Source organism: Thunnus thynnus, chromosome 3 (genome assembly GCF_963924715.1).
Source record: "Thunnus thynnus chromosome 3, fThuThy2.1, whole genome shotgun sequence".
NCBI classification, from domain to species: Eukaryota; Metazoa; Chordata; class Actinopteri; order Scombriformes; family Scombridae; genus Thunnus; species Thunnus thynnus.
This window is the reverse complement of record NC_089519.1, coordinates 22,715,509-22,740,419: the sequence shown is the minus strand read 5'-3', so window position 1 is coordinate 22,740,419 and position 24,911 is coordinate 22,715,509. Positions and strand designations below refer to the sequence as shown.

Below are 24,911 nucleotides of genomic sequence, written 5' to 3'. Positions count from 1 at the left end.
CATGAGCCTGTATGGATGAGTCACTAACAAATGCAACCTGAGGGCCAGATGATTTGCTCATTAATTAAGTGATTACATAGAGAGGGAAAAGAGGTTAATTATAAAATATTACCTAATCTACTTATGGAAAAGCATCATGTATGGATTCCTTTTGTTCTCAATGAATTCCAGCCATCAGTTTGTCTGATTCTTGTTTGAATCCATGATAGATTTCTTTGAAATGTTTATTTAAGCACATACAATATATATACTTTGAGGTTGTATAACACAGATATCACATTAGAATTTGGATTAAAAGATTCAAATTAGATTGTACCTGAATGCTAATTCTGATGCCCGCAAAATGCAATTCATTTTTGACCATTTGGTGTTGATATGCTCAATGTGACATAATTGTTGTTTGTGTCTCATGTTCTGTGCAGTGTAGTGCTACATGGAGGTTTTCTGTTAATTTAATCCTGGTTTGACAGCTAATACTTAAAATTTTAACAACTTTTTAATGATTTTGACACGAGTCTCAAGTATCAAAAGCTTTGCAACTAAAACAGAAATTTAGAGACTACATCAGATCTGTTCTTTTTGTTACCTCTTTAACCCTACTAATCAAGCAGTGTGTCAGTCATTACAAACACGTTTGTTCAGACAAAAAGTGTTCACACCTATAGAGGTTTATTTTACTTAAGTAAACAAAAGTTCCAAATATACCCTGAAGAATTAAGGGACAATATCTCAATCTTATTAAGCCTTTTCTGTCCACAATTGAATCCCAAAAATGTTATTCTCTCAAAAGAAGTGAAAAAATCCATCTGTACAGGGAGTTAAACTTTTCAAAGAAATCAACTTCTTTTCAAGAATGTCTGTATCTTGAAACAAGAACGATAAAGGCCAGTTGTTGCCTAAAATTGAGAGAAATGAAACCAGATTTTTTTCACTTGAAAAGGAGAATTTAATGATTCAAATTACAGTCAAAATGACGTAATAGGAGGGAAAATTTGCAGTGTAAAATGAAGACATCAAGAATATTTCCATTAGTGCAGCCAATAAAAACATGGTGTTTTGGCTTTGTATATTTTACTTAGCATCTTAAAGCCTTTAGCTTAAACTGAGTTTTGGAACAAGCTGATACAGAATATATATGATGCTTATCATACAGTTAAGAAAACTATAATGCATCTTAAGGGGGAAATTATGGGGACACCAGGGTTTTAAGTCCCCCTCCAGTCAAAAATGTGTTTTTCTTCTTGTTCCACTTGGACGTTTGAGCTCCACTGTGGAGAATGATGTATGTGCAGAGTTCACAGGATGTTTTCACATTCATCTACTGAAGGGTGAAAGTTTCTCCGTCTCATTCACATGTACCTTAAATCTGAGTTTAAGGCGGTGTGTGTTAATTTGGAGCCAGTATGAAACTTACTGAAGTGTGACATGGACACTTGAAGCCTCCAAGTGCACATGCAGTGAAAATGAACTTTTTAGTGAGGTAGAGGAAATCCTGTGTCCAGCAGTTAAACTTTTAAAAAGAGCAGTATTTACATACTTATAGATTCTGGATTTTTCAGTGAGAGAGAAGCAGTAGATGACAGTATTTTTACATGTCACAAACATGTCTGTAGGGGATCTTTAAGAGTTTAAATAAGGGGGTCACTGATGGGTTATGGGTTGGAAGTGTATACCACAGAGGTGGCAATCGGAAGCCCATTTAATGTTGACTCCATATATCATGTACTAACAGGTGTACCAAACAGGTGTCCAGGAAGCTGGCCTCACATTTTTTAATGCACGGGTAGAATCACTTTTGGAAAACATCCATTTGCAAAGACGGTTAGAATTACCAAGGGTGTGAAAACCCCCCAAGCAAATCCACACTTGCTTTTAAAAGCTCCTTCACTAAGTTCAGTAATTCATATTATGGACTTCTCCAGCAGTAATTGTTATTTTTGACTCTGCATCTGTAATTACAGGTGCACCTTCTGCTACGGAAATGGGTTTGAGCTTAAAGGCATCTTTAAGGTGTGAAGTGCACTTGCTTAGACAAAGTTTTATACGAACATTAACAGGGAGTGGATCTTTTTTTCACCTCGACGATGGCGCTAATGGTCGCTTACAGTTCAGTGGGATTTGATTGAGAAGTGTGAAGAATCCGGTGCTGAAGTGAGTTTAAAAGGAGAATTTACAAGCCATATGTGCAACATCACATGTGAACACTAACACATATACAAACTCACTGTCTCTCATAAAGACATACGCAAAGACACAAGTCGCATCCACACTCTTACTACATACTCACAAACAAACAAACAAACAAACACACACACCAAATACGAGCCGAATGTACCTTTTGCCTTGGAAGAGATGATAAGCTACTGGCAGCTAGTTAGATTTGGCTGTCAGTGTTTTCCACATGGGAATCACCCTGAACTAATTATATCTTAAGCAGCGGTGGAAAATGCAAATCAGAATTTTACTCACACCCCTGAAATCGGAGAGCCAATTTAATCTAATACCCCCTTTAATTTAGCGCGCTAATGCAAGGCCCTAGAGAATTGCCCTGTGTCACTGCTGTGCTGTTCTGCAGCAGATTCTGCTCTCTCTCTGTCTCTGTGCTGCTCTCAGGCTCCAGGATGGATTAGTCTGGCAGAGGAATCTCATCTAACCTAACATTTCCCGAGCAGTTACCTTTACATAGCTTGAGCTCCTATGGCTCAAAGGTCCTTCATTAACTTTCAAATGCAATAATACTCATATGTAGGCACCCTGTCTTCACCTCTGTTTACCTCACCTGTTTACCTCAACTTTACTTTTATTTCTGCAGGGAAGTTTCATGAAATTTTGCCTTCTCTTGAATTCTGTAAATTTAAAAGACACACTTACTTCTGTCGCTAAACAAATTGATAGAAAGATTCATCGCATTAATACCAACACGGTGTGAGGGCATATCATTTTCTAAGGTAGTGGTTCCTGAACTTTTTGGCTTGTGACCCCTTCAGTGTCAACTTGTGACCCCACATCATAGGTTATGGTTTGTGAGCAGATCACCCGAAGAGTTTCTCCGATTGTTTCATTTGAATTTTCAAAGCCTGTTGCGGTGAAAGTGTGTATTTCCCAAGAAACAAGCAAAAATGAGAGAACATCAAGAAAGAATGAACATCATTTTGTATGACAGAAACATTTTTTTTCCTTTCTCATCCTTGTAATCATGGGACTGTTTAAATTTGTCTTGGGCCCCTGAGTGGGTCCTGACCCACAGGTTGGGAACCATTATTCTAAGGTACTTTATATTCAGCATCCAACAAGTGGCTCAGTGGTAACAGTAATGTAGCACTAAGATGAGGTTGACAATGGCTGTTGAAGTCTTTTCAAAGTTTAGAATACAGGTTTTTTGTCATTTATACAAGTTTTATATTAATTTGATTCAATTTATTGGTGACATTTATAATGCTTTTAAGAGTTATTTGTGAGTCAAGCTAACATTACCTTATTGAACTGTTTATATCTTACACTTGCATAACTCAAATATTCTTTGAGGTTGTAACCAGAGTATTATAATATTTTTTCACTGAGAATTCTTAAGAAAGATACACAGTTCCTACAATTTATGAATTATCAATGTCACAGTGAATGGGATTTTGTAATTGATGGTTTGGATTTTAAACATGACTGATACTGAGACAAGTAAAGCTGTAGGGTTAACGTTAATGTTCTGACATAAAACAATATGGCTTCAAATAGAATCATATAGACTTCATTGGCTAATAATATGGAATTAATACATTCATAAAAGACCTATCAGAAGTCCAGTTTAGCTCACTATTTGTTGGAGGTCATAATTTAGTATCTATGTGTCACTGTGATCTGTCAGTCAAACATTTCAACTTAAAAGCATTTATTTTTTGTGGCAAAAGTCAGACCGGTGGAGTAAAGTCTTAAAGGTAGTCTTCCAACCAAGCTGCACTTTCAATCTAATGTCCAAACACACTTGGAGGTGTAGACACTGCATGTATAATTAACGTTTTTTTCAAGGTTTTGTTGTGAATGATGCTCAATCCTGGCTACTTTAAATTGAGAGTCTCATGCCAACACATTGATGTCAAAACAAACATCCTTCCATACAATCTGATAGAAACATAACATCCTTATAATCATAGGATTTCAAGTGCCAACTCACTGGGTTGTTGAGTATATTGACATGAACAATTCAAACAGCAACTCTTTTTTTACATTCATAATACTGCAAAGACAAAGCAAAATCCTTGAAATAATAATATCCAGAGAGTCTCCTGTTTGAGTAGCATAACATAGAATAAAAAGCAGGACAAGGGCAAAACAAAATCCACTTGAAGAGATTCATCCTTTCAATTAACAAATGTCAAAGGCCAGCACCAAGCCATGTGCAGGGAAACAGCATCCTACAGTACGGGGATATACTTTCCCTCTCCCCCCCTCTGTTCTTTGTGCAGTGTTGATATGACTACATGAAATGGGTGAGATGAAAAGGTGGCATGGCTGCCTAGAAACCTTTACTATTGTGATAAAAGACAAGGCCCAAAATGGTAGGAAACAGGACCTTGAGGAAAATAGCTTGGATTCAGGCCCTTAATGAGAGCGCAGGAGCCAAATAAGCAACGGCAGCCAGGTCTAATTTGTTTTAGGTGTGCTCAGAATAGATAAGGACAAATCTGTGACCTTCACCCCCTCCCCCCAACCTTTGCCTCCCTGGAGATAACACTGAGTGCTCCCAGCCAATCTCCATGGGCAAAGGAGAGGGGGTAAAGAAATAAAAAAAAAAAAAAAAGCAGAGAAGGAAAAGCCTGAGGGACAGACGGCCTTTAGATCTGCAGATCTCTAACTTACTGGATTTATTCAAGCTTTAAAACTGCAGATTAATTTGGTCGCTGAGGTCTGGGGGAGTGTGAAAAAAAAAGAAAAATGAGGCTGTATGCCGCTGCGCATCTCAACCTAAAGGGCAACCTTAAGCTCCTGTCAAGACAATAGGATTTTGCCATCTGAACCACGATGCAGACCGCTTAATTATACACATCTTCCCTGCAAGCTACCCTCAGCTACTTAAGAGCATGGGCCCCCTTATTCATTGTCATGCCCTTTTTCCCCTAGATTGGTTGTGCCATGTGGATTTTCTGTCAGCTTCCATTTGCACCGAGTAGCTGTCCTCCTTAGGCCTTTTCTCTGCTTGGAAAGGCACAACTGCATGGCACTGTTAAAGAATTCATCGTTTTTGCCACTGCCACCAATTAAGGCCATAGCGTAATCGGAAGCGTCCGGACGATGCCCTTACATTATGTGGTCTGTCGCCTCCTCTGCCCCTGTTTGATTTAACATCCTTGGTTCAGTGGTGAAAGAGAACTCATTGTCATTGTCTTTATTATAGTGCGAGGAAAGAGAGAGAGAGAGAGAGAGACATGGATGGGGGTAGAAAGCAGCCCAGTGGAGGGTGGACAGCGTGAAAGAGCAGGTGCGGGAGGACGTTAATGTGTGGCACTTTAAATTTTAAACAGATGAGAATAAATTATTGATGCTGACTCTGGCTGAGAAGTTAAAAGGTATCTCGTCATTACTGAGAGCTTGTATGAAAAAGTGTGAGAGAAAAGTCTTCAGTAAATGCATCAGAGCAGAGGTGTTTTTTTCCCTCCATAAAGACGCTGAGTTATTTTGATCGCTGCACTTATTTGATGTTTTGGCTGTAATGTACAATTTAAGAATGACAGTAAAATTATAGACAAAGTCTTTGTCAATTAAAAAAATGCATTTGCCCAAATGTATAAATGCAACAAGGCCAGTGGCAAATGAGTGTTTGAACTGATGTAATATTAAGAGCCAGATTAGCAAAGACGTTGTTTTTCAATTATCTATCAACATATTCTTTCAAGAAACATAAAGCTGCTTCTTTTTTCCACATCATACACATATCAGACGTTAGCTGTATTATTACATTGTCATTAAAAACAGTGAACTAGAGTAAACTTCATAGGAAAGCTGCAAAATAATACATGACCCTGAATTGTTAAAATCCATCCCAGGTCTTTACGATTCTGTTTCTCTTTCTTTTCGCGGGCTGACATTTGTAAGTCACTCTCATTTCTGGGCTGGGAATCGGCATGGATAAAACATATTGGCCACTTGTTAAGAAAATAAGAATATCCTACACAAATGTGTTCAACTTTATATACCAGCTGGAATACCTCTGTAATGTTACGCTCATTTATTACACTGATTACAGTTGTGGTTCCAGATAGCATTACCTCATGTCACATGATACAAATATGAGTTCGCTATTTCACAATACCACTAGGGTATAAAATCAAAGATAGTCATGGAGAAAACAATCAAGTCTTGCATGCCATATGCTTCTGTTCACAGCAAAATCATCATTTCAACTCATTTCAAAGCCGCGTTCATGTCATATCAGAGTTACCATATTTACAAGATTCTGACTTATAAATAGCATTTCTGTCAACCTCCAAATCAGAATTACGACTGGGAAACTGGAAGTTTTCCGAAAGCTCCAATATATCTGACTTGGCACTTAATAATCAGCCAAAGTCAAATGTTTAATGCAGTGGTTCTCAAACTTTTTGGTGTCAAGGACCATATTGATACACATCAGGCTGCGAACCCATATTTTATAAGATGTAGTCTCAGGGATCCCCATCTGATAAGATTTAGTTATTCCATAACTGTCTATACTGTGGATTGATATTAAATTGATTGAAATTAAAATATTCCAATTTTTCAGGGGACCCCTGGAACCTCCTCAAGGACCCCAGGGGGTCCCTGGACACCGGGTTGAGAACCACTGGTTTAATGTAATTAAACCCAAATTTGTATGGATGTAATGTAATTTTGTCAGTGCAAAGTATTTTGCTTCATATGACCAACTCAATTATCATACAACCTTCCTGAGATGTCAGGTGACGTGAACACTCACAAGATTTTTTTTCTTCTCCCTGCTCCTTCAATCATGGAATGTTTATTATGTTGTCACAAGCTCATTTCGTGTAAATATCTTGTTTACACTTTATACAGTGAAGTGATTGAAAAAACAATAAAGAAAGACAGAAAGTCCCTAACATGGGAATCTTTCCAATCCTCCTTCCTCTCCATCCGACATAGTGTGAACGCAGCATAAACCTGTCTCTTGTCCCTTGTTTTAGCCATGCTGCTATATGTACGGGGCTCAGAGAGTGGGAGTATTGTTCAGTCAGTTGATTCAACCAACTTAGGTCTAGTTGAGTATAAAGAACAGACTTCTTGGACCCAGTATCATGGTTTTATACCATGGATCTATTAAGACTACAAGATATACGGTGCGGCAACTCTGCCTCACTGCTAGTTTGTCCCAGTGGCCAACTGAGTTACTGCATCAGACCTTGATTATAAAAAATACATTTGTATAACTGTTGCTGGACAACACAAACGGCGTAGAAAGGCTATTTTTCTGTGTTTGATGTCATTTCATTTAGTTTCTTCTATGGAAAGGCGTCACCATGGAAAAAAGACAGAATGGATACCATCTTGGAGCACAGCAGGCCTCTCCAATTCTCATAAGAGACCCATGCTTTACTAGACTCATACCCTCATGTACACTTGAAAACACAGAACAGACTATGCCAGACTGTTGATCATGGGTGAATACAAGACCTGTGTTTACAATAAGCAGATGTTGTGTAATTTTATGTGCTCAACAAGTTTGTAGAATTTTAGTTGATTGGTTCAGTTGGACGTTATCGTTATGATGTTGACACTGCAGATTCAACAGTCGGAGGACAGTTTTTTTAATTTGACACCTTATGAGCATTTAATGCAATAACTTACATTCTACAATCATGTTTAAGTATGTTTGCAGTTAATAAAAATGGAATTCATAGCTTAGAGGGCTAGAAGTTGCCATCAATACATTACAATAGTAATTCTATAGTTATTCTATTGAATCCATAGTAATCCTATACTTTCTAACAAAACAAAGTGTCTGACCTGCATTTAACTGAATGTTTTTCAGTGAACATTGTCGCTTTACACACTGTCTTCCTGTCTGTCTCTGTCTCTCTCACTCAAACATTGATCTTTTTGACAGACCACTAAATTACAGCTCTGCTATCGATTTCTAACATGTTTCCTCAAGTCAAACCTCAAAACTCCTTGCTTGCCTTCAACTATGGCTCTGGATGACTGAATGCTTCTTGTTGCCTATGATGAGAGTATTATCCTGCCCCCAGTTCCCTTACATTATTGACTGTAAACCAGAAAATTTAAGGGTCCAGAACAGAGCTGATTTTGCACCTCAGTCAGTGAGGTACTTAAAGGTGCAGTGTGTAGGATTCAGTGGCATCTAGTTGAATGGCAGAAATGGAATATATATTCCATTTATTCATAAGTATGTTTTAATGTCCTGAAAATAAGAATCGGTGTGTTTCCATAACCTTAAAATGAGCCCTTTATATCTACACAGGGAGCCAGTCCCCTCTATGGATGTTAACAGGGAACTGGATATAATATTGGAGACAGGGCCCGGTTAATTCCTATGGAAGTTGCTCAGTTGCACATGAATCCAAAAAAAACACTTCCTGAAAACATACTGCGCACAATCTATTGACCCAATGTGCCCATCAAAATGTTATCAAATCGAATGGATCAAATTCTGATTGTGAAACAAGTCATTCTGCGGGTTGTGATGCTCAAAAAATGTATCCACTGATTTACAGATGTTTCTTTCACAATGTAAGTGTATGGGAAAAAGTCTTTTTGGGCCCAATAGCATCATGTGATGTTGTAATTATATGGTGTGGCCACTATGTAAAATTGGCTTTAAAGCCCGGTACTGTTCCTGGGGGCTTGGTCCCCTTCCACAGAGCCCGCCATGTTGCACAGTCAAGTTTCTACAGTAGCCCAGAACAGACAAACCAAACACTGACTCTAGAGAGGGTCTTTTCCATTTTTCATGAGTTTCGCGGCCACTGTAGGTTCTCCTATACGCTTGGAAGGGGAGGGGGATTCAGCTGGTTTCAATCTGCAACTTCACTGCTAGATGCCTCTAAAACTTATACACTGGTCCTTTAATGTAGATTATGATTATTTTCAGTGTAAACAAAACTGACACTTGGCACAATAAAAACAGGCTTTACTAAAACATGCCAAACAAATGAATGCATCAATAATGCCTTGAGATATTTTATTTGATCTGAAATGCCATATTTTTGATTTGACTAATTTGTCTCTGGCTTGCTTGTTGATGTGTCTTTCATTTCATACTCAACCCACACGGCCTGTGAGCAAACATGACTATTTTGTTGCTCCCAGAAATAGAAGTACGGTTTGAATTGCTCACTTGTTGAACTATTTATGCCATTGTTTACAATTCTTCTATATTATACAACATTTTACAAAGCATATCTTAAGTTTTGCGTTAGATTTCTTACCTCCCAAGCAGCTACTGGGTTATGTTTTTGTCACTGCAATACGAATAGTGAATTTTTAATCTCTTCCATCTTGTCCTTAAAGTTACATTATAATGATTGTTGATATCCAAAGTTTGAGGATCAGCTGCCAAAAACAATTCACATTTCATTCAGAGACACATCAAGGAATCTACCATTTGTAGCAAATTTTTATCCAGTTAGATTTAGCGGGAAGCTTTGGGAGCTTTAGGGAGCTCCCAAAGAATCTGAGCAGCAATGAGAATTCTGCTTAGAGAACATGAACATAAATCATAGTTAAATCAACAAAATGAAATACCACATAAGGAGGAGGTTGGGGTTGTGGAGGGAGCCGTGGCAGCAACAGCGTTGGCATGAACATAATCAGTAGAGTAAACAGAGATGGTGTCAGGTTATAATGTCTGCGCTGTACACCATTCTCAAGGAAAGTTGTCAGAAAATTAAACCAGGATGCAAACAATAAGTAAACATCAATTTCTTGCATCCCAGGACCAATAAGTAGTTCCTTCACTTCAGCTGTAAATTACAGCTATATTTACACATAAACTGGTACTGTGTAATAATACATTTTAACCTATGGGTTAAAATGGCTGTTGGCTTTTTGTGTGTTATATATGGTGATTAAAAATATAGCACTGTGTTAACATTATAGATGTAAACAGCATCAGAAAACATTTGGCTCACTTTTTGCTGCATATTCCTACTGGAAATTTTGGTAATACTGCCCCTTTGGATCACAGATTGTGTCTTTTAAAAAGGTTTCTGCTTCTGTTCTTTCATTCTCAGATTTTCCCATATACTGCGTTTATACAATATTTGTGAGTACTAAATAGCTTAAAACATACAAAAACACTAGAATCATCCATCATTAACTTACACAGTCTGTACTTTAACCTTATTATCAGTATTAGTGATATTGGGGTGCTATACAATACAGATCATAATATTAAGCTACCCAAATCTGGAAAAAAAGATTAAATGCAATTCGCTCAACTAACGCACTAATGAGTTTATATACATAGGTTAGGCAGTAAGTGACAGATGGCTTTGTGCCATTCATCCAAGAAAACTGATGTGAAAGTGAATTTGTGAGTGACAACTAGTGATGGGATAGAAATCGGTCAACGTGGTTTAAGCGTCTCAGTTTCTGCAAGTCAAATCCTCGCATGCTGCCACCTCCTCCATTGTTGCTCTGCTCTCAGATTATGAATATTTCATGGCGAGCATCTGACACCATGCCCAGAAAGATATTTCAAGGTTTTTTCTGATAGAAATCCCGGGGTTAGAGAGTGTCACGGAGGCGTGAAGTCAGTCTGTGGCCCCCAGGCAAAGGATAGGATTTATGATGCACCGGTTGATGACATCAGGTGGATATTTTCATTCCTGAGCGGAGAGCCCCTTTGTCCTCCACGACTGATAAACCATTGAGCTGTTCACAGTTTGTGTCACTCCTCAAAAGACCTGTCTGTGGCTTTCTGTTGAGTAGAGAAATGATTTCAATCTCCTCAGAGTGCAAGCTGTGTTTTGACAAACTGTGACCGGTGTACCCCGTCTGATCAGTGTGGAGCTGGAATGACTAAGCAGGGGGGAGTCTGCTTGGATTAGCTCTGTCTTAAACGCTGCCTTTAGCATATTACATTGCCCACTGGCTTTCTCTTAACGATATCTCTCTTGTTTTCATCTTTGTCAAATTTCACTTTCCAGTTTAGCTAAAGCCTGCTTATGTAATTTTTTTCGTTTTTTAGGTTGCTTCAGGTGGAGTATTAGACTTCTGACTCTAACTAGATGACTTTAATCCTTGTTTCTCTTTCTTCTTAGGGAGGGAGGTTTTCTCCATATGCCTAGGGAGCTGACCTTACATTGTTAGTTTGTGTCTATCCCAGTTAAATTAAATAAAACAAAATTAAGAATTCTTAGTTACATAGCATTGGATTTGACAACACAGAGTATATAAATGCACTCGTACAGTGGTTTTCAAACCTTTTGACTTAAAACAAAGCAATGTCTACTGGCAACCCCTTGTCGCCCATTGCGCATATCCACCGGTTGTAACCAATTCAGCCAAAGGCAGGTTTCTGCTTTATTTTAATCATTTCTAGAAGCCTGAAGAAGTAAAAGAATCCACAAGACAAAAAGCAAATATTAGAGGAAAGTCTGAAAAAATAAGCTTTCCACAACTTAATCATCTCACTTAAAATGTTACTTTTAATGAGATCTTCTATGTTCCTCAGCATAGAAACTTGGAAGTCTCCTGGATAATCTAACATTTAATTTATGTCTTAATTGTTTCAATGTTGTTGTTGAGGCTTAATGTTTTTTCTGTTAGTTTGGCATAACGGGCAGCACTAAATACTATGATACCCATGAGCCTCAGCAGTTGTTGCTATGGAGAGGAAGCCTAATCAGAGCTGTAACTAATCTCTTTGTCTGTGTAGTTGTTAGCAAACATAGCAACCTATATGTCAAATTCATCAAAAACTGCAGGTTGTTAATTGTGTTTTCTCAACAAATTTTAAATTTTAGCTTCCCTGAGCTGTTAGTGGTGCACGCAATAGAATTTAAGCTTGATGATTGGACGTTTCTTACCAAAATGCACCTTGGCAGACATAGTCAACTTCTCATCTTACGTTTGTATGTACACAAGCTTGTACTTTTGACTTTTATCCAAGAATATAGAAGATATTCTCTAATACAAATTTTCATCTTTTTCTGATGATTAAAGTGGGAGAGTTTCATGTTCATCAAAGTGCTCCAACTGTGAGTCACCTAACATTGTGTATGGAAAAAATAAATGAGAATCATACTTCTGGCAGACGCTGGAGAACCACTGCATTAGTAGCCAATTCCTAAAGCTTAAATGATTTGATGGGAGTTTGCTGCACATTGCAAAATAATAGTATGAATCAATACCAGCATCATCTACATGAGTCAATACCAGCATCTTTTTCTTATACATCCTGTATTGGAAGTAGCATAAAAGTATAAACAGCACGACACAGAGTATAGGTAATGCACTAGGCAGGTGTGATCTTGTGGTATTTAAAACCTTTCCTTAAGTGGAGTTTTTGCTACTTACTGGTTTTGATGCATAGATTGATTTGACTCGAGTCTCTATTACCTGAGTGCAATTAAAGATTCAACTTCAACTGTGTGTATTTCCTAATCCTAACCTAAATATTATGCTGATTTACAGTAAATATGCAGAGCTCTGCATATAGACCTTCTGAGTTTAAGGGCTCCCACACAGATGCTGAGAAATCTGCTCAAAACAAGAAGGCCTGCTCCTACTTTGCATTTCAATTTAACATTTCAGAGAACTGGCAGCATGTTGCCTCGCTTAGCCTTCGCTTCGTTACACCCACATGGCTTCTCGCCGTGCTTGCTGACGTCTTCCACTGTTCAAAGGGCTGCAACTTGGCTGAGAAATTGGGGATTTCCATACGAGATCCCTCAGGTATCTACACACTCAACGCGTGTCCTGCTCATCTTCCCCCTCCTCCTCCTCTGCTCCCATCCTACAATGTCTGCCCCTCTCCCTGCTCATACTGCTCTGATTTCCTGTCTCAGAGCTCAATTGACCTCGCTGCTGCATCTCTTTGTTTTGCTTTCCTGAAATCTCAGCAGCACCTGAAAGCTTCCATATAGGGTTCGCTCCCAGGGGAGAGTTAGCTTTGTAGCGGCGCTGTGTAAAATTGCTTTACTTGGACAAGGGTACTTATATGAAGCTAATTGAAATGGAAGCTGGCACTGTTGTACTTAGTAGCAGGCAGGTGATCCCGGTCGCAGACGGCAGCCTCTGACCCAAGGGTGCTGCCTCAGTTCCTTCCTACAGTATGATGGTCGGCTCAGCCTCCATCTGTGTGGGCAGGGATTTTCCATGCATGATAAATGGAAGAGGCATAGTGTCTGAGCGCTGTTTCAACAGCAGAATGTCTCTCTTTTTTTAACCAAGATATCTCATACTGTATGAGAGCATTGTGTAAGATTTTATTCTATGTTAGAACAAGAGATTTCTAACTAATTACTGAATGGGTGTGGCAACACTAAAACAACATATGTTCAAGGCTGCAAGGCCTTGTTCCTGCCATTGCTCCGTATTATTATGACAAATGCTGATGACTCTCTGGACAAAAACAATTGAGTATGAGAAGTCATTTTTCATGTAAGCTATTTTAAATGAAGATGAACAAATACATTTAAGTGCAACTGATTTGCCAAACATGTTTTTGAAGAAACATACTAACTGCTGGGATTACATTCACTGGAAATGTTTATAAGGTAACATGCTTACACTCCACAGAAGTTGTACTGAGGATGTATGGTTGGGCATACAAAGCACATTGCTTTTACACCAACGACCAGGGTTTTGTGAGGTATAGGTTACTTGATAAATGTTAGAAAAAGATTGAAAAAACACAAAATGTTCAAACAGACATATCTGCAAAATGTTCACTGATAACCTATTTCATTTGATTTTACAACGATATCTGCTTTTGCAATACAATAACAAAACTAAAGCATGTTTCATGTTTTTTATAGTGTTTTTTAGGCAGCACTCACAGCACTGGGTTAAGGTTTGGGAAAGATGGTGGTTAAATATTGAAAAAGTCTATCTTTCCTTATCAAAAGCACTTTTGCTGCCTAATACGCAGGACTCAGGATGCAAATACTGGTCTCCAATATCAAGGTCTTGCGCTTTATATGCCCACTGTCCACATACATCTTCTCTACAAATTGCATGTGAAAAAAAAAGTAGCACTTCTCTCACTCTAAACACGTTGCCGCTGAACATAATCCAGGCAGCATTAAATTTCTGTTTAAAATGTATGTAGAAACATAAAGTCTAGAAGACACATGACTATGTTTTCTGTTGTCTTGCAGTTCAGTTCAAGCTGGTAAATATCCAGATTTAAGGGTTAATTCATACCAAGTAACATAGGGCTGAAAACTCATGCTGGAACTGCTCTCTATGATTTCTAACTTTCAAGCATCTCGCCACGCCCCGCTCAGTGATGTCACTGGCTCAGCAGGTGTTTTGCCTTTGGCAGCTGATGGAAAACATCTGCTGTGACATCATTGATTTGGGGTGTGTCCAGAGGAGAGCAGCAGATTGCAGTTCAGCAGCTTTCCTCCATGTGTGATTCAGTGTGGATTTAACATTTTCAAGCATTTGACTCTATTGTGTTTCAACTGCCGTCGACACACGCTGACTTCCTCATAACATATTGCAGACATATTGCATATACATATATACATATTTCAGAGTTGCCCCAGTTATACTTGGCTCGTTCCATTTCACTGTCCACTCAATGGCTCTCTGACTGTTTGATAGAAAATGTATTTTCTGAAGCCACTGAGGCTTGGCCCGTCTCACTGCGAATCCAGTCCTATGGAGGTCTAGTAAAATATACATTCTACAGAAATACTGCACTGTAATTACATTCCCCTATTAGCATATGGAGGCTTGGAGTCACACTGCACTCAGCCTCCAGCAGCACTTTGCCATATGGTCTGTCTGCGCTTCTCAGGCGATATTTGGCAAAACTCTTGCAGAAGGTCAAATATCAAGTCAGAGGACTGTGCCAGAATTGCATCTATGCTAATTGCTTGCTCTCTCTTCCTCTGCCCCCTCATCCATCTCATACTCTTCTGCTGCTCGCTCTCTCTTTCCTCCCTCTCTTCCTCTCCCACTGAAGTAAGTAATCTGCTTTAGGATGTTTCTGAGATGGAGATGGATTTGGTTTTCCTTCGCTGCCCCTCAGCGTAATCTCCCCCCTGTGACCACCCCGCCTCTCCCAGGCACAGCTCTTAAGCACACCATCATACATTCCCCCCTGCACCCCTCTCTCCAGACATGCATAGTCAGCAAAAAACACCCAAATTCCTCATTACTCACAAACATCCGCAATACACTTAGCTTGATTTGCTCATATGGATGCCTGGTGCAAGGCTGGACCTTGAATTTAAAGATTGTAACCGTATTTCAGTATTGGTATGCTATCACAACACAGGTGTACTTGTGTTCTTTGTATGCATTAGTGCTATGAGTGTATTCAAGTGGGACGGGTGTTTGAGTACATACGCTCTTTTCGGGAAAAAGTAGCTTTTGGTATCCCACTTTTGTTAAAATGTCTAACTAAGAGTCCTTCATGAAAAATCATTAAGCCGATCTGTGCAGAAGACGAATTGAAAAACTGCTGATAAATGTCTGCAAGGGTTAACACCATACTACATATTCAGTGGCAACCTTTCCTATCACAGGGCACCGAGGTTCTGATCTCAGAGTGATTTTTAGGGGAGTAAAATTGGGATTTGAAAATTTGAGCTGATAATAAATGCGAAGAAATTACAACCCTTGATTGTTTATTTCAAATCATTATAAATTGGAGGATATTCTCACTCTCGTTACTTGGATCCAGTCCAACCACAGACATTGCCTCCGCTGACCTCTGCTCACTGAGCTCATATTTCTGTGATGATTATTAGTTAGCTCTAAGCTATAAAAACACAAATATTTGGCAAAATAGTGAGCAGATTGAGCACAATTGTTTCATCTTTTTAAGAAAAGGCCTCCATCTGTATGTCCACTAGTATGTCAAAATGCAAAAGAGAACTACATTTCTTGAGACAACTGGGTTTGACAATTTGACTGAAAAGATCCACAAAGATTTACACTGCTAAGTATCTTTTTTGGCTTTAAAAATTGATATTTCTAAGGTTAATAATGTTAATATCATAGTTTGAAAGTTATACTCAGAAAGTATGATAGAACATGAGGAAATGCTGTTGGTTGTGTGCATAACACTTAAGATGATGACATTATCAACAAGATCAAAGAGGATTATTTTTCATATTTGAAAAGAAATCAAGAGATATTTTATTAAGAAATAAGTTATTTGTTTTTGTTGCATGGAAATAAGTCAGTGTTATTACACCAAATGTTCCCTAAATGTTCCAACATAAATCAAAGCAATAGCAGCCAAGCCGATACCTGATATTTATTTATTTGTTTAGTTGTTTATAGGTTAATAATGCACATTAATCAACATTGACATTTTAACAACATCAATGTGCAATTGTGAGTCCCAACACAACCAAAAACTGACAAAATGTAAAAAAATAAATAAATAAAATAAAAACATTAATGAAGAAACTGGAGGAAATGTGCCATAATATATTGTCCTTACAATGTTATGCATACAACACAATCAGACTAGTATAAAACACTATACTGAATCTAGAGTCTGTGAAAACCTCAGGTCAACCAGGTGCACATATTGAGCAGATCTTAGACATATTTTGAGTTTGATTTTAAAAATGCTTTATGCAGTTCTCAAAATCATTAGAGTATTCCAGAGGTTTGCTGCTCTGATTGTCCAATTTTGCTGTATCTGAACAGGGCAATATGGTTGCCTCTGGCAACTATCCTATAATAATGATTCATATTTAACATGGCTTTATCCTTTATGATGTACAGTAGGTGTAACTGTACTTTGTAATAGCACTGCACTGCAGCTTTAAAAATTTAAAGTTATCTTGCTAATTGGTTTCTTTAGATCATTCGAGGAAATATATTTTGGGGTTTTAACAACCAATCCACAAAGCAAAAGATGATTTTGTCACAGCAAGTGCTTATTACATTATAGCCACATTAATTATTTACTTATTATAAGTAGAATTTATATTTTTTTATCATTATCATTTATATATGCAGGTAATATTCAAGGTTTAGGATTGTGCGCAGAGCAGGGTGTGTTTGCGTTATGGTGTTGTGATGCAGGACTGGGGGCAGCGGCGTGTGGATGACTAGATGAGCGCTCTGTCCGTGATAGCGGCCTTGGAGAGGTTCCTTTTATGAACGGCATTGGGTGGCTAGAATATTGGCTACAAGCTTCAAGATGAGATTTCAACCCCCACCCACCAACGCCGATGCAGGTGATGGATTGCCATACCTTCCAGGTTTGAGCTTGGCAACGCCCCAATATTCCTGCAGAATAAAGTGACAGGCAATATATAACACATCAGTTAAGGCTGACTGCACCACTGAAACTTTTTTTCCCCCCCTCTTTCTTAGACCTGGAGATTGGCCCTAGATGTTTGGCTGGCCATCAAAGTCCTTCTTGCTTGACTCTGATGAAACATGCTCTTTCCTTACTCCCTCTTTCCCATCTAGTTTTGTCCAGTTTTATCTGCCCCACCACCAGATTACCTAAAAAATAATCAAAGTAATTTCCGTGCATATTGTCATTTTATATTGAAATGGTTGCAGACTAACTTTCTAACTGTAGTTCTGAGGTTTCAGATTTATCTGGGGCTTGCAAGGTGAAAAAAAAAACTGGCTGACCTGCGTTTGCACACGAATTTCAGCTGCAGTTGTGACACTGCATGAAAAGTGTTTGTAATTATGTTTTAAAAAAGCTGGCGTGCAGGCAACTAAAGCAGTGTCAGCCGGAGTTTGTGTGTGCATGTGTGTGTCACGAGAGAGGGGGTGACAGTAGCGTTTATTTATATATATATTTTGTTTGCTGCCTGTCAGAGCTGCATCCAAAGGATTGTGGTTATGAAAAGTGTCCTGGTTCCCAGCCTGTAAGTTAATAAATAATGGGTATTGTCAGGGTAATGTATGGGCCATGCGTTATAATGAGCATTCTGAAACACATCAGCACACTCCCACAGGCTACTATTCAACCTGCCCAGTGCCATTGTCTCTCCCTGAGATTCCTCCCTTTCTGTTTTTTCCCCCATATCTGTCTCTGCCCTGCTTCTATCTGTTCCATCTCTACTCTGATTTTTCAGGCACTACACATTTTTTTTCCAGGATACATTCTCATCTCTAACACATTTTTTTTAAATCTCAGAGTATGAGGAGATTCCTAAGAATTCCTAGACAGAAAAAGAGAAGGGGAAAAGGCGAGTTTGTAGTTGGCTGGAAAAAAAAAATCCACCGTAATTATGGTGAATTAAAAGTTTTATGATGGTTTGCATGCTTGTGTGTGTGTGCCTTGGGTGCCTTGTGTGTATGTGTGTGTTGGTGGGAGGAAAGGGGGGCCTCTGTGACAAGGCTGGCTGGGAGCTGAGGGTTAGTGCCAGACATGTCTCAAGAGAAACCGGGGCACATTTGCAATCACCCTGAGTTCAAAAGGGTAATTTATTCACAGTCTGTGGTTAAAGTAGGGCTGCTCAGAATGCCAGTGGGATTGTGCTGGGAAGCAGAGTAGTAGAGACACATTATTTTCATTTTTTTTCTTCCCTTCCCTTCTTGTTTTTCTCTCTCTCTTCCTCTCTCGCTTTTTCCCTCATCGTCCTCTTCATCGCCTGTTGTTGTTTCTGCGAGCCCTGTGTGGCGTCTTTTAACACACGCTGGCGAGCATATTTCACTTTTACATTCATCCACATTGACGTCCCGGCGCTGATTGAATTTTGAGGCGCTGCGGCGTCTGCCATTATCATCCTCATCGTCTTGAGTGGTTTATCTCTGGCCCCGGCTCAGTGTGACGCCAAGGCTGCAGGGGAGAGGAGGGGCAGGGCAGGAGTGGGCTGGAGGTTGAGGACTGTTCATGTGTTTTTATTATTTGTGTGGAAAAGATAAGGAGGACTGGGCCTTAACCTGGGTGTTTGGGATTGCGGTTGGAGGTTTATGTCTCGTAGAGGTTAGAGCAGCCTTTACAGAAGCTGCTTTAGTCTGGTTAGTTTGATTATGATTCACTGTCCCATTCTAGCCGTTCCCGTCTCTCTACCACGTCTCAATCAGCCTGCGTCGTGGCTTCAGCATTAACTGCACCTGCCAGGTTCAGTTAGGATCACAGGGTGTCACGGCTGCCCAGAGACCTCACACTGCCTTGCTAGAATCAGCAGAGAATTATTCCACCACATGTCAGTTTTACTGTGTCGTTATCACCGTAAGCCACTGGCAGACACTTGGAATACATTGCCTACTGTGGTGGTGTGGTGGGGTTAATTTGAGGTCTGGAGAAATCTCTTCCTTCTCCTTCAGTCAGTTCAATACTCGGTCGTGTGCATTCATTGCCAGAGCGGGAAATTGTCTTTCCCTCAGTGTGTCGTTGTAGCCAGGTTGTTATGTATGCTCTGCTGCAGAGGCAGCCATGTTGACGTGAGGCTGAGCTGCTGCCATGGCGTCTTGATTTGAGGTGAAACCTTGGTGTTGCTCCCGTGTCCCGGGTGTAACACTATCAACCCTTCTTGCTACCTTTCTGTCTTCTGTTTTTCCTCCCTTTCTCCTTTTCTGTCTCTCCCTCTCTGTCTGTTGTTTCTTTATTCTTGGGTCTTTTCTCCCTCACTCTCCCTGGCGGTTGATGGAGTGATTTTGAAGGCACATGCAGGTGGGGGAGCAGACAACGTGGAGCTGTGCTAATTGAGCCTTCTTTTTGCCTGGTCACTGCAGTGTGCCGAGGCTAGAAGGCCCGGGAGTGAATCCAAGCAGCACTCAAGAGCCCCACTGGATCGATAACCCGGGAACTTAACAAAACAGAGACATGCCGAGTGCCCAGATCAAGGTCATTATTGTCTCTGGCGAGCCGCACTTCCACCAGGGACTGATCAATGTGAGAATATGGATCAAGATAAACATTCTCACCTCCCCTTTCTCTCTGCTTCGCCTGAGCTCTTAGAGCGTCACATTCTAGATGGAGAGAGCAGAGCTTAAGGCGGAAAGTGCCCCTGTGGATGTTCCATATCCAACATGGATGTGCACACGATGTCCACAACATGTGCCTTCATTGGAAGAGTTGTCGTAGTACTCTGACAGACATGTTGATACATTTTATAGAATGAAGTTGTTAATAAGGGGCGTGTTTGTCGATACTTACTAGCTTCGCTATTTATTCCTGAACTTGGAAATGTGCTTAACTGCAGATTAGCCTTTGTCCTCAAGACTTCATTTGGTCTTTAGCTCAATTTCTGTTGCCACACATTTAATATAGCATCACTATGTAACCCTGTATTATTTTATCATTGGAACATAATTCGATTGAACGTACAGGTCTTAAAATACTTTTCCTGTACAATGTTTGCAAAAATTATATTTTGCTGATAAGCATTTGCATAATTCTTTGGCTGCATTTCCACTGTGAACATTGTGTGTAGATTTCAGATATATTTTGTGAAAGACACAGTAATGGTGGCATGTGTCTCTGCCATTAACTAAAAAGCTAATAAGTTAGCTAACATTTGTTTGCTATACAACCTTTGTCCATAATATGCTCAGTCTGAAGATTATTATGTCACGTAGTCACTATCACATGTTCACAGCTCTTCTTCGACATTTGTTCCAAATAAACCCCTGTCTCTCCTGTAGAAAACGTTGACGTGCATAGTTAAGTTAAATTGCAACCAATGCCATGTTGAATCATTTCTGTCATCATCAGTTTTAAAGTACAGAAACTGATGTTGAAGTATGAAATTTCAAGAAATGTTAATTTAAGTTGAAAAACCGGAAAAACAAGCGAACTAGTCAATTTGCCAAAGAAAGACATCCGTAGCTCAGGGACACATTTTTTAAAAATTATTTTAATATAGACATAAAACAGATCTTTCCCAGTGTGTTCTGGTGGCTCTGGTATGCAACTATGGTAAACTCTGCCTTGGCACCTTTGTTTCTTGTTACTCGCCCATCATTTCTCTTTTTCTCTACCATCAAACATCTTACAAAGCAGAATGACATGAAAATATATTTATAAAAGCCTAATTGCTTCCAAAAAAAATTATAAAACACAATTAATGGAGCTACAGTGACACAACAAGGGGGCAGGCATCTGCTCACTGCAATTAGGCAAAGAGAAAACATCAGATCTTCTGTTAGAGCGTCTTGAGCCTTCAAAACATGATGATGTTTCATTTTGTCCATGACTTTAAATTGGTGATGATGGTATCCTGCTGTTCTGGGTCCCTCCATTATTCACTTGGAGGGATAATAGTAATTGCTTAATGTAGTGTGAAAAAATGGTAAGTGGTTGCTACACACGTAGGACTGAATGTATGCGTCCAAAACTAGTTTGAAGATGAGCTTCTACCTGTCAACATGCAGCTGACCATTACATACTGAGTTTAGGCTCTTTCCCTACAGAGATATCAGGAATATCCTAAAATTTGTTAGTGAAATCTACATCTTTATAGGTAATGACTGAACACTTGGACTATTAACCTTTCAAGTAATATGGCTTTGAGCTTGGGGATGATTTGTTGTGTTTTGTTGGAGGCAATCAGTTTAATAAATATAGTTGGCTGATATCCTTATCAGATGGGTTTGCAGACCTTTTTATTTTTATTTATTCATTTCATGTTTCTTCTAATGAATTGTATGAGCTTTTTTGTCCCCATCATTTAGTCTGATCCTGTCATCGCTCAGCATGTTATGTCAAGCCTGAATAAGGTGCTTATTATGGCGTCAATAATGCCATCACAAGCACCAGCCAATGATGTGCACTTGTTGGAGCACAATGTTCCCCACATACTTTTACAACAATAACTTTTGCAACTTCCTTCTCCAGATATGTGATGATCTCTTTAAGCATTGTGGTGGTGATAATGTCTTAAGATTTTCTAAAAACATGCAACTGAAATGCAAAAAAACCCCCCTAAAAACAAACAACAACAAAAAACCAAACAAACTATAATTTCACTGTAAGCGTAAAACTGGGTAATATGCTAAATATGGCTCCATAAATATGGCTCCATAAAAGGGTAAAAGCGCAAAAATGCTTGTTGGATATTTTACAGTGGGGCTGACACAACATAACTGAGAATATTTTTCTCATAATAAAATATCACATACATGTTATGGTACATAAATGTAAAATTGCATGTTAAAAATTCAAACTGATGCTCAAAACAATTATCTGTGTTCCACTGTTTTGTCAAGCTGCTACTTAAGAATATTTTCATAAAGGATTAATCTGCTGAATACGACGATTAATTGTTTCATCCATAAAATGTCAGAATATTGTGAAAATGCCCATCACAAGTTCTTCAAAATGTTGTTGTTGTCAGAACAACAACAAAGATACTGTATTTCCTCAAATAAAAAACAGTAGTCGATTAAAAACCGGATCTCCAGTAATGGCCGGGGGTGTGGTTGACATGAACAAATAAAGGCCATCCCTAAAAACAAACTGTGGAAAAAACTGTAGTTACAGTATTAGTAACAGTAGTTACCTGGATGTAACTCAAGTTCTATGACTACATGTGTAGCCCTCTAGCCAACCTTCACAGAGGAGGGAGGGGGACAGAGGAGACGCAATATCGTTTAAATACGGGGATAACGGTGTATATTTTAATAGTAATGACAATAGCGCCACTACATAAGCATGGGTAACCAGGGTAACTTGGCTAAGCCGAGTATACATCCATAAGCATGCTACGCGCATGCTATAGCTAAATGGTGCACTGCCAAAGCAGACTGGGTGAAACCCAAGTGCTAGAATTATTGTTCCACACCTCGGAGTAAGTGGATTACCAGTAATGCAGTAACAAAAATTTTACAAAGCAAATGGAAGCAGATCAGAAAACAAGGAGGCTTCGTACTAAAATATGAGCAAATATACTTATCAAATAGATGGAATTAGAAATAAAGGCTTCTCTCTAATATAAGCCTGCTTCCAATAAAGGCCTGGTACCCTCTTCAGTTGAGGTAAATAAAGGCCCCGGCAACTATTTTAGGAAACACGCTACTCATTTTATTATCATAGAAGACCACAAAAAGCAGGAAATCTTCACATCTGAGTGGCTGGAACCAGCATTTTTTTTTTTTTTACATATTTTTCATATTTTTATCAGTCAAGCTGTTGCCAATGAATTTTTTTTTTTGATCAACTAATTGTTTCAGCACTACTGTTATGCACTACATAAGAGAAAACTCTTCACACACGTAAAACAAAAAAACATAAATCATTTTGTTTATATTAAATGGTTAGAATCATTTATATGGGCAACAAAATTTTGATATGATCATACTGTCACAATACAATTACAATGAAAGTCAGTGTATGTTTTTATTCAGTTACTGCCCATAACAACGGTACACTGTAAATACTGTTTACATGTGGTCCATAAACTATATATGCCTTACTGTCAGAGCCTGTCTGGTCCTACGGCATTCATCAGCATGCCTTTAAGGAGCCACAGATGACACTTGGTATTAAAATGTCAAATTGCCCTCCACTCAGACTAAAGTGATTTTAGTTGTGATTATGCACCATTTCCCCCTGTCAACAGCAAAAGAAAAAAAAAGAAAAATCAAAAAAAGTGCTAATTGGTCGTGGGGATTGGTGGGAGACTTCAGTATTTTATGTCTCTGACTTCTAAATGAGTTTCCAAAAGGAGAGGCTGTCACTCTGGCATAGAGGTTTTTGGGGAGAAGGAGGAGGGGCGGCTGCTGGCGCAGGCTCAAATTGAAATGATGCACTGTTCCCCCTCACTGCGGCTAGAGCTCACAGTAATTAAATGCCTCATTGTTGCTTCTTGGGAATTTGTATTGAATATTTCATTCAGCGTAATGATTATTTGGGTGTGGGTGGGACGTGGATGTAATCACCTTGGCTGGCTCTTTGATGAAATACTTGGTTTGGTGGTTGTGCGTTATAGCGTTTTAAGTGCCCTTCTGGGTTTTTCAGCTTTTTCAGACTGCTATTATCCATCACCAGCCCTGATATGATGGATTATTGGCTTTCATATGTGGCTGTAATTTCCTTATACTGTATATATTTTTTGTAATCTGTTGCAGAAAATAAATGACATTGCAATGACATAACCCTGAAACCTGCAAATAAAAATGTGTCCTTCACATTGTGTCTCCCACAGAGGACGCCGGTCAACAACGGCGAAGCATTTCGGTGGTTCTTTTAGAGATGTGAGCTGTGGCCGCCCCATCCAGCAGGAGGGCAGGTGGGACTCTTGACTCTCTGCCAGGAGCACTTGACGGGTTCACAGAACCCAACGCGCCCAACACATTTGGAGCAGAGGAGAGAAGAAAAGTGGACAGATAAAAAGATAAATGAAAACATAATGGTGTTGTTTTAACTCTGTAATTTCCTTTTCTGTGTAATTATTGTACCTTTTGACAGTATCATAATGTATATTTTTGGTGTCTATGAATGTGTTTTCAGTGTTGTGGCTGTAGCTTTACAGCCAATCCTATGTAAAGGACTCAAACAGACAATCATACAATCATACTGAATCCGTCAAACAGAAGAGGCCACAAGGATTGATGATATAACAAACACAACACACTTTACTCTGGAGCAATAATCTATTCTGTTGATTATTCTTCAACCTTTCATTTCTGTTGATTCCTGAATCATTTTATCCAACTGAATCATCTTCTTGTTTTGTCTTTTACTTCATCTGGAAACCTTTTTTAAAATGGCACGCTATTGTAAAGACCGTCGCTGGCAGTGTGATGTGTCTCGTCGAGAGTGACGTCGTGAAGGACGGCAGCAGAGCTTCTGT

The 24,911-nt window shown here is 39.1% G+C and overlaps 1 protein-coding gene across 2 annotated transcripts in view; it reads left to right on the top strand.

The window, feature by feature from the left end:
- cxxc4 (CXXC finger 4) overlaps positions 1 to 24,608 on the top strand; it is a 29,387-nt gene extending 4,779 nt beyond the window's left edge. For both annotated transcript variants that reach the window (XM_067584810.1, XM_067584811.1), the window contains exon 3: positions 24,264 to 24,608. In XM_067584810.1, the coding sequence (XP_067440911.1) occupies positions 24,264 to 24,308 (45 nt within the window). In that variant the 3' untranslated portion in view covers positions 24,309 to 24,608. The remainder of the gene's footprint in view (positions 1 to 24,263) is intronic.
- Positions 24,609 to 24,911: the final 303 nt, after the last annotated feature.